The following is a 13639-nucleotide window of genomic DNA, read 5'->3' as shown; positions in this document are numbered from 1 at the left end:
TGTAGTTGTAAAAAGTACTTTTGGTGTCCATGTTAATGTCACTTAGAACAGATCCATTTTAATTAACAATAATTTCAAACCAAGGTAGTAAATCCACAACAGAACATTAAATGTAAAACAGTTTCGTCCACCAAATGATAGGCAAAGAGCAGTCTTATGTAAGATGATGTTTCTCCTCTGAGATTGAACTTGGTTTGTATCTTGTCCAAGGGTCACCCTCCACAAACCTAGATAAAGAAAATGTGTCAACTTGCTTATGCAATGTTAGTATAGTGTGTGCGTGCATGTGTCCAGGGATACACAACATTTTCCAGTAGTCTCTGTCAAAATGCAGCTTTTATATGAATCAAATTCTCACCAGGAATTATGTAAGCTTTGGTATCTTCTTCAGTAACTTTTCTGTGCCACGACATACCATCATATTCACGCCCTTTAATATTTTCTCTGTTCTCAAATCGAGTGGCTCAAACCCAAAAGAACGAACCCAAGTTTCTTTTGTTTGTTTCACGGTTGGTACCACCAATAACTCAACGTTGAGGTGGCTGAGTGTCTGGTAGAAATAGTTATAGAAACAAAAGTTAGTTTTGAAGTAAACAAAAACCAAAAAAAATGTACATTATAGTCGCGGTTTCATGGCAATTTTTGATATTTTAAAACATTCTAAAGAAATAGGACAACTGCAGCCACAGTTCAGTCATGAAAACCTAAAAAGATCTTGACCTTAGGGCTACAGTCGAAAAAGTTGCAGATAATTTTTCAAAACCTTGTGAACAATGTTATAGAGCAGTATATACATGCCAGGAAAAGAGACAAATAACGTTAACGAACTTACCGATTCAATTATTCTTAGAAGCCGAGCGAACATTCCTTTCTTCCTATAAGAAAAAACAGTCGCAACAAATGGCATCTCTGCTAGTTTGTTCCCATGAATCCTATTTAACAAACTTTATCATCACTATACACATTTCACTCTTGCCATCATGCACTCACGCATAGGTGACATAAAAAGATCAATAACTGTGTAGAAAGGCAATCGAATTCGTAGCAGTAGAACTGAACTTATGACGAGATAGAGACATCTAACAGAGAAACTAACCTGACAGAAAATATATTTTTAAAACTAGCAGTAAAGAAAGGTAAAATATTACTGATTTTCAAAACACTAAAACATGTTACCTAAAATTAAACAATAGAGCAGCATGTAGTGCCTGAAAATCATTTCATCTAACAGCAATACGAAAAAGCTTGTTTATGCTTGAATTTTGATAATCTTTTTCCTGGCTTCTTATAATATTATCGTTTTCAGCTATATTTTTCAAAAGAATTTAGTCTAAATATTCAAATTTTGTTTGAATTTCATAATATATAGTATCAAATAATCTACAAACCGTGTAACCAAATGGAAAGGGCTAAGTAAAGCTATCAACTAAAAGTAAAATGAAATCACAACCTATAGCGTATTAGTTTATTCCATCGGCATATTTGTGCTCTAATTATTATAATGATTGCCTATTGCAATCTTAGTAGTTTTAAATATAGGATGAAATTTAGATGTAGTTATTTAGAGTTGTTATTATTTTTCTTTGGATTTTTTCCCCTATCATTGTAAGTATTCATATTTGCAAACACACTTTAAGAAAATTCTTTAAGAAATTAGACTTCCTAACAATGCAATTTTGTAGGGCAAATTCCGGTCTTCCCAGAATTAAATCTTTTTGAATTATAAAAGGAAAAATCATATTGATGATTACATGCAGATGGAAAGCTGGAATAAGAACCAAAAATAGTAAACCAAACCACTTAAAATATCCAAGATTTTCTTTTATATCTCAATAATGCAAACATTCTATTTACGTACTTTTATTAGTGTATCTCTTCTTATTTTATATCACCTGATTTATTATATCTGTATTTTATAAATTCTTACTCTCTCTGTCATGGATTGCCTATATACATCTGAAAAAAATTCAATACTGCATAGAGCTGGTCCAGAATAAATCCAACACCAATAAGAAAATAAATTAGTTATTTTTTGTCCGCACAAGTTATATATATTTCCAATGTTTGGCATACATGTGTTTTTCTTTATCAGCAAATGTAGTTTTGCATATACATATAAAGGTTGCATGAACGCATTTATAAGCAAACTTAAATAGACATGTATACCTGATTGATGCAACGCTGATAATCTCATAATCCTTCTCTAGAATCACAGTAATAAACCCTTTACAGTCCAGGCGAGGGATGTTTGACCTGAACAAGATATATATAATGACAGCACAAGATATGAAAAAACTTTCACAGATATTACATTTTCAGATGAATGAAATGATGATCACGTAACTTACTTGTGAATGTCAAAATCCAAAATCATTTCATAAAATAACTTTACCATGCATTGATATTATTGTGATGTGCCCTGTACAACTGTCCTCAAATAGTTTTCTATTCATCAGGAACCCCAAAATGAGCACCAGGGTTGGAGGCATTCCTCTTTCTCTTTAAGAACACAAGTTAAGTTGAATATATATTACACCTTGATCCCTTCATTCATGTCTTTTACAAATTAAAATATTGCATTTTTTTATACCCTTATTCATTGACTGACAACATGCCTGGGCCAAGAGAATCATTATTTGGTAATGCCAACCAATTATTTGGTTGCTATTTCAATTCTGTTATTCCTATTCTGATAGATTAGTGCATCATTTTCTCTAAAAGATCCTTTTTCCTTATTTTCTGAAGGTTTTTTTGCATTTGACTCCTTATGAACTTTCTCACTTGAACAAATATCTAGCACAAAGTTTACAAAATCCTATAACATAATTATTTAGCTAGACTCTATCTGAACTGATTCTGTCAGTATCGTTTTTCCTATTTTCTTATTCCTTTAGAAATAATAAGACATGTTTTCCAAAAATCCATTGAAATGTTTTCATAAAAGAGAAGTTATGGCTGCAACTGCATCTGCCCTGAGAGAAGTATTAAAAAGCACGTAAAAGGCCATAGTAAGTGAAGTGATCTTACCCACAACTATATACAATACTTTTGATTATATTTGTCCCGCTTCCTTCTTCAATGTATGGCATGAAGCTCTCACTCAATACCGATAATGCAACAGCCAGTTTAGCATTGCATTCCACCTTTTCGGTATCTAACCTTGTTATATTAGGGTCAGTATCTGCCCGGTAAATAAAAGACCAAGAAAATCCATCCTCTATATCATGTTTAACACGAAGAAGCCTTTGAAGTCTCTCATATATCTGGGAAGACAACATACCAAATTACATATATATATTAGTTAGATTACCGTCACCAAAGATACCTTGTAATAATAACAACAACCAAATCCTTTTTCAGTATATATTGTCTATTACATGATGGGAATATACTATCAAAAACCTAGGCTACTTGATGGAACCACACGTCATGAATATAGCTCAAAAGAGAAGGAGAATAGCATAGAATAACATTATGTAAAATAATTTATTAAGAGATTCAATAATAATGTACAGGTGTTCCAGTTACATTAGGTTTCACAACTATCTTTTACTCCTAAAAGAAAAAAAAACTATTTATTTCACAGATTTGAATAAACTTTAGTGTAAATAATATTTTATCTAACACAAGGTGTTCTATGTATATTGAGCTAGAAAAAAAAATCAATTTAGAAAATATGAATAAGGTTTTGGTTTTCCTGAAAGTATGTTAAGGATATTACTTAGGGGTGTTGCTTCGTGCTACTTTAAAATATAGGGTATTGGTTCCTTTCCACCTTCAACCAATCAAAATATGCCATATATGATAATAACTCGCCACGTAATGTCATCTGGAACATCTTACATATGATTTTATTTATTTATTTTTAATAAGAGCTTAAATGTAATTTATCTCATAAGCTCCAAGTTCAAGAGAGATATGCTCCACGAAGATATGCTTCAGTGTCCATTCTTAGCGGCAACGGATAGACGTCAACGTCACTTTCTGCCACAACACTTGAAATGGTTGAAACGAAGACGCATCCTTCCAATCCCTAACCATAGGCAGCGTGATGCCGAACTCAGACTCATCCTAGGCGTCCTTGTTCTGCCCCAAATTTCTCCGGCCGGCAACCATAGGGAACACGAAGCAGCTGCCATAATAAGCCACTGGGAAGGACAGCTCGAACATGTCGCGCGCGTTGACAATGCACATCATCACGTCCTCCTTCGGATTTATCTGAAGCGCTCGTGTGGCAGCACCATACATAAGATGTCAGCACCTCGAAGGTGGTGGCATGTTGGTCGAGGTTACAATGCTGGTGCTGGAGCATTTCCTGGAGTGAACTTTCGTACAAGGATTCCGCGGAGGAACACCCATTATTTAGTGGTGCAATGTGTTGGGGAATTACCCAAAAGACTAATCTCAATTGAATAATTCGGTCTTAATTATGGTAGTGTATGATTTGTTAAAAGGATGTCATGGATGAGAAAATTGTGTTGGGCTCCAGATTGTTAATGATAAGATGGATAAATGACAAAAGCTACGCAAGGGTTGAAATTGCCAACATTAGGGCAATATTTAGCTACATGAATATATTGGAGAAAGCATTCTTTTCTAGTTGTGACACCAGTGCAAATTTTTTTTTAATATAAATCAAAAAAAAATTATATCAATTTTGAATCTTGCATAAATATAAATGATATAGAAAATTTTCACTCTCTATTCTAACTAATATAAAAAATGTTACTTTTATACCGGTTAAACACAACCATTATAAAAAGTATTTGAATCAATGAATCCATATTCCTCAATGTTTCAAACAACTTTTACACATTGGTTTGATTACTTGGTTCATTTTTGTATGCACAATAGTTAGTCCAACAACTAGTATTACTCCTTTCATCAATACGGGTTTATCCAATTTTTGACACGAGCAAAATAAGCAAACACTTAGTTTGCATCCTTCAACCCTTTCCTCTCAAGTCACGCCTCCACCATTCCATTCCAAAAAAACACTAAATTGGTGCCACCATCAATAACTCATCAAAACATTCTCCAACCCAATGATGAAATCATAACAAAAGATTCATCTTTTCATCTAGAAGGTGGTGTATATTGAAACACAAACTTAAGATCATTGTTCCTTATGCACACAAAAATAGGGTCTTCAAAATCAAGTGGCACATACTCCCCTCGACGAATGAGGAGGTCTTCGACGGTGCCCATGTATTGTAAAGTCTTTCCCACTCTTCCAACATCGACAATGACAACGAGAGTCTGAATCTAGATGTGGTTATGGTTGTGAGAGAAATGGAAAAGGACAATGAAGTGGCCATGAAGGAGTGATTATTTAGACGGAGTGAAGAACATTGACATGACTTATTTTTGTCGTGTTTGTTTGTGGAGCTAAGTTGTGTTGTGTTTGTGGATATTCATTCACTCGTTTTCTGTCACATGTTTTTTTATTTATTATAAAAATGTATTTTTTATACCCGTTATAATTATAATTTGTATAAAAAGTTTTTTATTTATTACAAAAATGTCATTGCGTTTATTTATTATAAAAATATCATTATATTCATTTTATATATCAATTATAACCATAATGGAAGAAAATTTCTTTTCTGTTACAAAAATGGTATAAAAAAGTGTCACTAGTGCGTAATTGCCACAAGTGCTTTGGTTTTATCTTATATATTAATATACAAAATATGGTAATGATTGTAAAAGATGAACTCAAGCCAACTTGAATAACATGACATAGCCATCATATATTTAGAAGTAGTCGTAAGATTGAAGAAGATGAAAGAAATAGATGATACCTCCCTACATCCGTTTCCACATAAGGATAACCTTTTGTTATGAGAAGAATTGCCTCCATTGGCCTTAAGACAGGATCGGTGAACTACAAAAAAGATAAATCTAGTGTTCATAAATAGCTTCAGAAATGAGAATCTAATTGATAAAAGAATGCATTAAGTAAATGCAGAGGACATACATCTTCTCTCGCATACAAGGCATTCGGTCGACATCTCAAACGGGCCAAGGCCTTCAAAGGTGATCTCAGTCTTTCCACACCGCAAACCACAAAATTTGCAGCAGCAACTCATACAGTGCCACTCACCTTCTGGAATTGTCTGCAAGGAAAAAAAATAAAATAGGTGTTTATTTCCGGTACAATATTTTTTTAATCAGCACACGAAAATGTTTATTGAATAGGGCTTCAAAGTAATCAGATTTTACATAATTTTTTCATATATTTATACAGGCCACATAATACAAATATTAAGTGGCATTAATATATATATATATCGTGGGTATAGCATGAAACGATCATGTATAGCCAAGAAAATAATGTATTTTCCTTCTGCTTCTCATGACATGCACCATAGACAAAAAACCATGTCATATATTAGCATGGAAGAGTACAATAAAAAAGAATTTAAAATAGATTCTGCTATTTGTCTCGCTATTTATATAGGCAATGTAAAATAGATTTTCATGTCAAATTCTTTGAATAAGAAAATTTTATAAGGATTGGTTAAGATATTCATAAATAACTCCAACTGGAGATGTTATTCTTTTTAAGAAAAAGTCTAATTGGAGATGTTCTTAAAATTATATATCTTTGATATAATTTGAAAACAGAAGTGAATTTATTACCAATGATACACATGTTCAAAGTTTCATTAACATATTTGATTTGATAAGAGAAATCAACAATTCAGTAAATGGCTCAACGTCTGGTTAATAGTTCAATAATTTTTACATAAAAACTATGCTAATGAACCTAACATGCATCTATATAATTCAGTAAATATATATATGATTTTTTACTGACAGAAAACATGGCCTCCACTATTTTACAAAAGTAATGAGAGTAAAAAATTATGTAGAAAAAGAAAAATTATATTTTTAAAACAAAATGTTATAAAAATAGAACGATTCAATTAGAAATGCACAATGAAAAAATCCAATACAATAAGTTATGTGAAATAATGATATAAAAAAAGGGTTCCTGATCTATACAAATGAAGGTACATACTTGTATACCCAAGCAGCTCTGATGGAAAGTTGATGGACAACCATCGCAACAAAGAAGATCTCCCTTTTCCCCACAAACTCTACAAATGTCGTCGCTTTTTTCGTCGTCATCATCACGAACCAAGTTATAAAATTTAGAAGAAAAACCACTTTGCTTATTCCAGGCTTCTGCCATGCATTCCAAGAGACAAAGTCCTCTTCCTCTCCCCAAACATATGTTTCGTAGTGGATCGGATATTTTTTCCACTGAATCAAAGCGTTCTTGCCTCCATGAGTGAAATTCAAACTCAGAAATGGACACAACTTGAGAACAACAGTCACACAGAATGCCATCTCCAACGACATCTCCACCCAGTGACACAGCTTTACTCTTGTGATCCATGTAATAAACCCTCTCTCGTGATTTGATAGTTTTCGCAGCAATCATCCACGAAAACACAGTTCGTTTTCCTGTGTTCAGCTTTCTACGTGTCCTGTTATTTCTTGGAGAAAACCGTTTTTCTTTTGAGAAATTCATCCTCTCCACTCTTGCCAGGGTGTTTACACCCTTTTCCTCCTCAATCACGACTTTGTTCTCATTTCTCGCAACCTTCTCAGGTTGATTCATCTCGCCCTGAGGTATTCGCGCACTCCCTTCTATTATTTCAGTTTTGATAATTCTTCTGGGGCATATATCCAGAGTTCGATTCGCCAAATCCACACCATGTATCTTCCTTAAGCGTCTTAAACCTCTGGTGCGGCGGTGAAGTCTGGAAATCAATTCCAGCCCCAAAAGCTTATCATTTGAATGGTTTGAATTTCCAGAAAATCGAAATCCACCGCTACCCAATTGCGTTTGCACGTTTCCGTTGCGGCTTCTGGGAATTTGTCCCGTCCTGAGATGCACCTGAAGCCTCATTGAGCATTCTGGTTCATCTCTTCTCCCTCTCTTCCTCTCATTGGTTAAATTCAAGCTTTGTCCCTCTCTCATTTTTCTGAAAAAGTCTAGTTGCGAAAAAATGTATCAGAATCGTAAAAGAGTCAACTACTCGAAACAGCATCTAACTTCAAAGAGAAACTTACATGAATTATCTTCAAGAATCTCAGATGCTCTTGACCAAAGTCTGTAAACCTTGCAGCTGTTTTTGGTTTTCTGTGGGGTGCTGCTTTTATGCGTTTTATTAAGGGTCTCGCCACATGAAGGAATGCTCAAAGAAATGTGACGCAAAGAAAGTCTTTTTCTTTTTTTGTTTTACTTTCGGTCTTGCAGTTATGTTAAAGCTTTGTAACTCTTCATACGTAATCATTCAACAGGGCAACGTGTGCTGATGTGGTATCTTTATTATGTATTTTTTTTAATTTCATTTCACTATTTTAAATATTTTTAAACTGATTTATTTTATTTTATTTTGATTTGACTTATCTTTTACATTAAATTAATAATAATGATAACGCCATTATCATTAACGAGGAAGAATAGATATTTATTAACTAGTTTTAAAAAAACAATTGCCACCAAAATTAAATTTTTTAAACAGACTTGAGATCCACAAATAAGATTATAGAGATACATATTCATCTTAAGTGAATATTTTTAAAGATAATATTTGTCACTAACGAGACAAATAAGACCAAAATTAAAAATCTTAAAGATAATACTTTCGAAATTAAAAAGAGAAAATGACTGAGTAATAGCACGAAAGGATTCTCGGATTTAGCATTATTTGTATTGAGTAAGAAAATTTTAGGTTTGCAATCTTGAAAAAGTATAATGTTCAATGCATTTAATAAAAAAATATTAAATTTATTTGTATTTAAGAAATATAATATTAATTATTCATAAATATTAATTTCATTTAAATATTTAATATAAAAATTATATGTTAAATAATAAATGATTAAATATGTTTTAGTCCCTTTAACCTGTTAAAATTGAAATTAGTCATTCTTCGAAACTTTGATCTAATTTAGTTCTCAACTTTAAAAATATGTGAATTTAGTCTTTTGACCAAATTTTGTTAAATTTATTTGATTTTTCAAATACATTTCATGATAGTACGAGTTGTTTACAATTTGTTTTTTTAATATTAGTTGAGAAACATATTTAAAATTTCAAATAAACTTAACAAAATTTGATTAAAAAGACTAAATTCACGTAATTATAAGATGAAAGACTAAATTAGTCCAAAGTTTTGATAAGATACTGATTATAATTTTCACTTAAAGGAAAAGAAACAAAAGCATATTTAATCTATTAATAAAAGAATTAAGTATGTTTTTAAATAAATTGACACAAAATTAGAATTTGTTTTTGTTTTTAATTTCAATATATTTTATCTCCAAAATTTGAAAATAAATTACCATACTCATTTACGCTATAGGTTAACTATTTTAAGTTTGTTAATCGATATTTATAAAATAATATTTGAATTTAAATTTGTCAAAATAATATAAATAACTCAAATAATATCTTGTTTCAAAAAATTAAATATAGTTAAATCATAAAAAATATATTTATTTATTTTTAAAGTTTAGAAAACACACTGCATTAAAATTTAAACCACAAGCAAATTTTAATTTCTCTTTCAAAACAAAAACTATTTAACTCAACATCGTACTGTAAAATTAAACACTCTTATTAAAAATTTAAGATTTTTTGATTTAGGATTTTGTCTGAAAGCGCATTGCAAACATTGAACAAAATAACATTTAATGAACTCTGTAGATATTACTAGTACAAACGTTACGTTATTATTATTATTAAATTTAACATTAACTATATATGTGCATATAAATGTATATATTAAATGCTTATTAATAATTAATATAAAAAATGCATATGTTAAATAAACAGTACATCAATGAAATAAAGAAAACCAACGTATATGCACATATGTAATTAATAATTATCAATTCAGAGGATTATCTTATTTTAAACTAGCAAAAAAACGCGGTGACAATACAAACATGTATATGCATTGTTATCATCTTTTTTTTATTTTATTAAATTAAAATTTAATTACACTAATGATTTTTATTATTTTAAGTATTCATGATTTTATTAATTTTTTGTTTCATATATTTTAAATAATTTTATTTATACAATTTATTTATTTTCATTTTATTTTGTTTAAATTTAAAATATTTAAATAAAGTAAAAATAAAATAAATGAGAAGAAAATACATAAAGCGACTTTTATATATATTATATTGGTAGAAAGTGAAATATGTAGTTATCCTAAATATATCTTTGTATATGAGAAAATTAATGTTTTTTCTTAATTAACCTAATCGTGTATATATTTTATATTATTACAAATTCGTATCACATATCCGAAAAGTGTGTTTAACTAATGAGTTTTTTTATTTCTTATTAATTGTTTGGTCGAGTGTGTGAATTATAAGAGATAGATAAACGTTAATTTAGGAGTTGTTTGTTTTTTGCGATGGAAAGACGCATATGTACTGTACATCAAGGTGTGAAAATAGATGATAATTTTTATAGAAATCTAGATAAAATGTGGTTATAAACTTTCTCTGCTGGGGGATTTACGGAGAAATGTTATTAATCCAATAAAATAATTATTATCATTTAAAATATATTTTTTTATGCATAAAAATTTATTATAATTTTTAATTTATCAAACTTGTAATTTGATTCATTAACTTTTATAAATTTTATTTAAATTTCTTCATTTTTCATCATTTTTTTAATTCACATAATTATACCTTCATCTTCTTTTTTTTCTTTAAATTTATATTTCTAAATCTATGTTCAAATCCAAACAAAGTTTGAATAACCTAAAAAATAAAGTATTAAAGTTGATATTAAAATAATGAGATTGAGTATTTTATTTTAAAATAATTCAATAATATAAATAGAAATTTCTAAACTTGTTTCATTATTTAAAACACACTTTATCTTTCTCAAACTTTTCCTTTTTGCCTCCTCTCACATTTCTCTAAGTGTTATTGTTCCTAAGTCATCTATTTGACGATCAGGAGGTCTAAACAATCACGCATGAAGGTTTCCAATTCTAACCGATCAATTTTTTAGAGCAAATAAGTGTCTATTCATTTTTATATATTAGCTTCGGTCCATGATCATGCATGTAAATTGTTTTGCATGCATCATTTGGTCTTCCTTTCTTCTTTTTGGTTAATTTAGAGTTCTAAAGACTCTGTTCGTTTTCAATTTAGTGTCTTGTAGGTAAGTCTTTTCTGTTTCTTAATTCGTTTTCTTTTGCAAATATTTTTTTAGTCTTTTTTTTCGATGTGGAGATAGAAAAGGTAGTGATGACTCTGCTTATTAGTAGGGTGGTTCTATGACAAGAAATACGTGAGGATAGAAATAAATTGAATTTCTTTTTAAAACAATATAGGAATATCTTTCCATTCTTATTTAAAAAAGAAATCAAAGCATAAAGCAAAAAATATACTTCAATTATGAACCAAGGCTTAAAGTTATATATTTTTTAGCTCGTCTGAATATACTTCGATTAAAGAACTAAAACATAATCTTCAAAATAACCGGTGCAAAAATCCTTACCTACAGTACAAATAAAATTATTTCAAATAATTTTAAGATCTAAAATGGAGATAAATGTCTCGTACCTTCAACTAGATAAATTTTTCATAGAAATTGAAATGTCTATCATGTTTTTCAATATTTTTTATATCATACATTTAATAAATATATTAATTCTAAGAGTAACAGTATATTTTTTAATTAAGGAAGTTTACGTTTAATAATTTTAATGACATATTTGTAGGTATATTATATGTTGTTACGAGGCAGTTTCCAACTTAACACGGTTGATTCAACAGTGACATAAAAACTGCCAGAGTTAAATTAAGATATTTATTAAATATTAAATATAAAAGATATAGATAAGCATCTCCAAGTTGCCAAAAATATAATCTAAAATTTAAATTATTAGGCTCTGTTGACATTGAAGGATGGATTGGGAGAGAGGAAAATAATAAATTTGAAAATATTTGAGAGTAAGTTTATTGTTGTTTATTTTAAGGGATTTGGAAGTAAATGAGAATAGATTTGAAATAAAAGTTTATAAAAGTTGGTATAGAATTTGATTGATGTGACAGATAAAAAATTGTTTTAATTGATAGAAAATAAGGAAAAGTAATGCAAAAATGATATTTATTAATAATATTAAATTTAATTACTTATTAATATAGATTAATATAAAATTATTTAATTATTTATTAATATAGATTATAATAAAATTATTTAATTACTTATTAATATAGATTATTAAATTTTTAAAATTAATTTTATCATCTTAAATTAATATTATTATTATAAAAGATTTTAATAAACGTTTTCAATGTTTTTAAATCTTTTTCATTACTATTAACAGTAGTTATACAAAATATATTATGATTAATTTATTTTTTAATTTATTTTAATTATTTTAATTGCATCTTAAATAAAACTTATTTGAATTAATTATACTGGTAACTAATTATGAAATAAAACAAAGATAAAATTAACATTTTATATAAATTACCTTTAAATCTCCTTTTATCAATTGGATGATAAACTTATCTGAATATAGCAAATAATTTCATTCTTTTTTTTCCAAATCGGTTAAGTGAACAAAAATTTATGCAAGAATCCCTCTTTCCCACTCTTCTAAAATCAGTGCGTGAACACTGTCTTAATAAAAACATTATGAGTAAGCTTTCATGAAAAGATTAGAATACATTACTTTCAATACCACAGAAAAAAATTAGTTATTTTGTGTTTGTAATAATTATATTACTTTAGAGTACTATTGATACTGTAATTATGTTTTTCATTGATTAAAAATTTGGACAAAACATACTACCAGAAGTACATTCAATGTTTAACTATTAGTATATGACATTTTTCTTAGTGGTCAAAAAATTGTTTGGGTTGTTCACCCAATTGATTTTAAGAAAGATAGTGAACGACAATGTTCACCTAATGATATCACTAATTATTTGTGTTTAGTTTCATTAGTATAGTTTTTGCGTAAATAAAACTAAACTACAAACTAAATTTTGAAAACTTGAACTTCATTTACACTAATATAAACGAAGGCTTAAAAGGGCGTATATATTTAAGTTTATGCTAAATTTTGATTTCTATATTTTTTTATTTAAGTAAGTTTTAATATTTTTTTTAAAATAAAGTTAATTTGATTTTTTATATTAGAACTGTTGTTTGGAAGATACTACGCGATAAATTATGCCACGTGTCAAATTAGAAAAATGTTATAACAAAAATGTTATCAAAATTTTAACACATAATACATTAACTTCAATTTAACAAAAAAATATTAAATTAAGTTTATTTAAATATATTGAAAGTCAATTGAATAAAATAATATAACAAGAAAAATAAATTATATGAATAAATATAAAGTTCAAATCACTCGTTAAACTTAAAAATAAATTGAAAAGTGGAAATAAAACGTGTATTATATTATATTGTATTATTTTTTCGTCCTAAATAAAGTTAAAGAAAATTTTATAAGGAGTCACATAATTAATAGTATACGCAATCTATTATACGATCAAGTTTTTTAAAATGCTTTTAAATTCAAAAAAGAAATAAAATAGCAGTAACATAAAATCAAATAATGCA

The 13639-nt window shown here is 28.7% G+C and overlaps 1 protein-coding gene across 1 annotated transcript; it reads right to left on the bottom strand.

Moving 5' to 3' along the window:
• Positions 1-8193, bottom strand: LOC108347964 (increased DNA methylation 1). The gene is made up of 9 exons (XM_017587432.2): positions 8089-8193; positions 7028-8010; positions 5981-6119; positions 5805-5887; positions 3028-3263; positions 2167-2253; positions 833-932; positions 359-550; positions 1-227 (listed from the first exon to the last, which is right to left on the bottom strand). The coding sequence occupies exons 2-8, from the start codon at positions 7994-7996 to the stop codon at positions 365-367; spliced, it is 1800 nt and encodes a 599-aa protein (XP_017442921.1). The 5' UTR covers positions 7997-8010; positions 8089-8193; the 3' UTR covers positions 1-227; positions 359-364.
• Positions 8194-13639: the final 5446 nt, after the last annotated feature.

This window comes from Vigna angularis, chromosome 2, assembly GCF_016808095.1.
Source record: "Vigna angularis cultivar LongXiaoDou No.4 chromosome 2, ASM1680809v1, whole genome shotgun sequence".
Lineage (NCBI taxonomy): Eukaryota > Viridiplantae > Streptophyta > Magnoliopsida > Fabales > Fabaceae > Vigna > Vigna angularis.
Note: the sequence above shows the minus strand (reverse complement) of the source record. Positions and strands in the feature narration are given on the sequence as shown.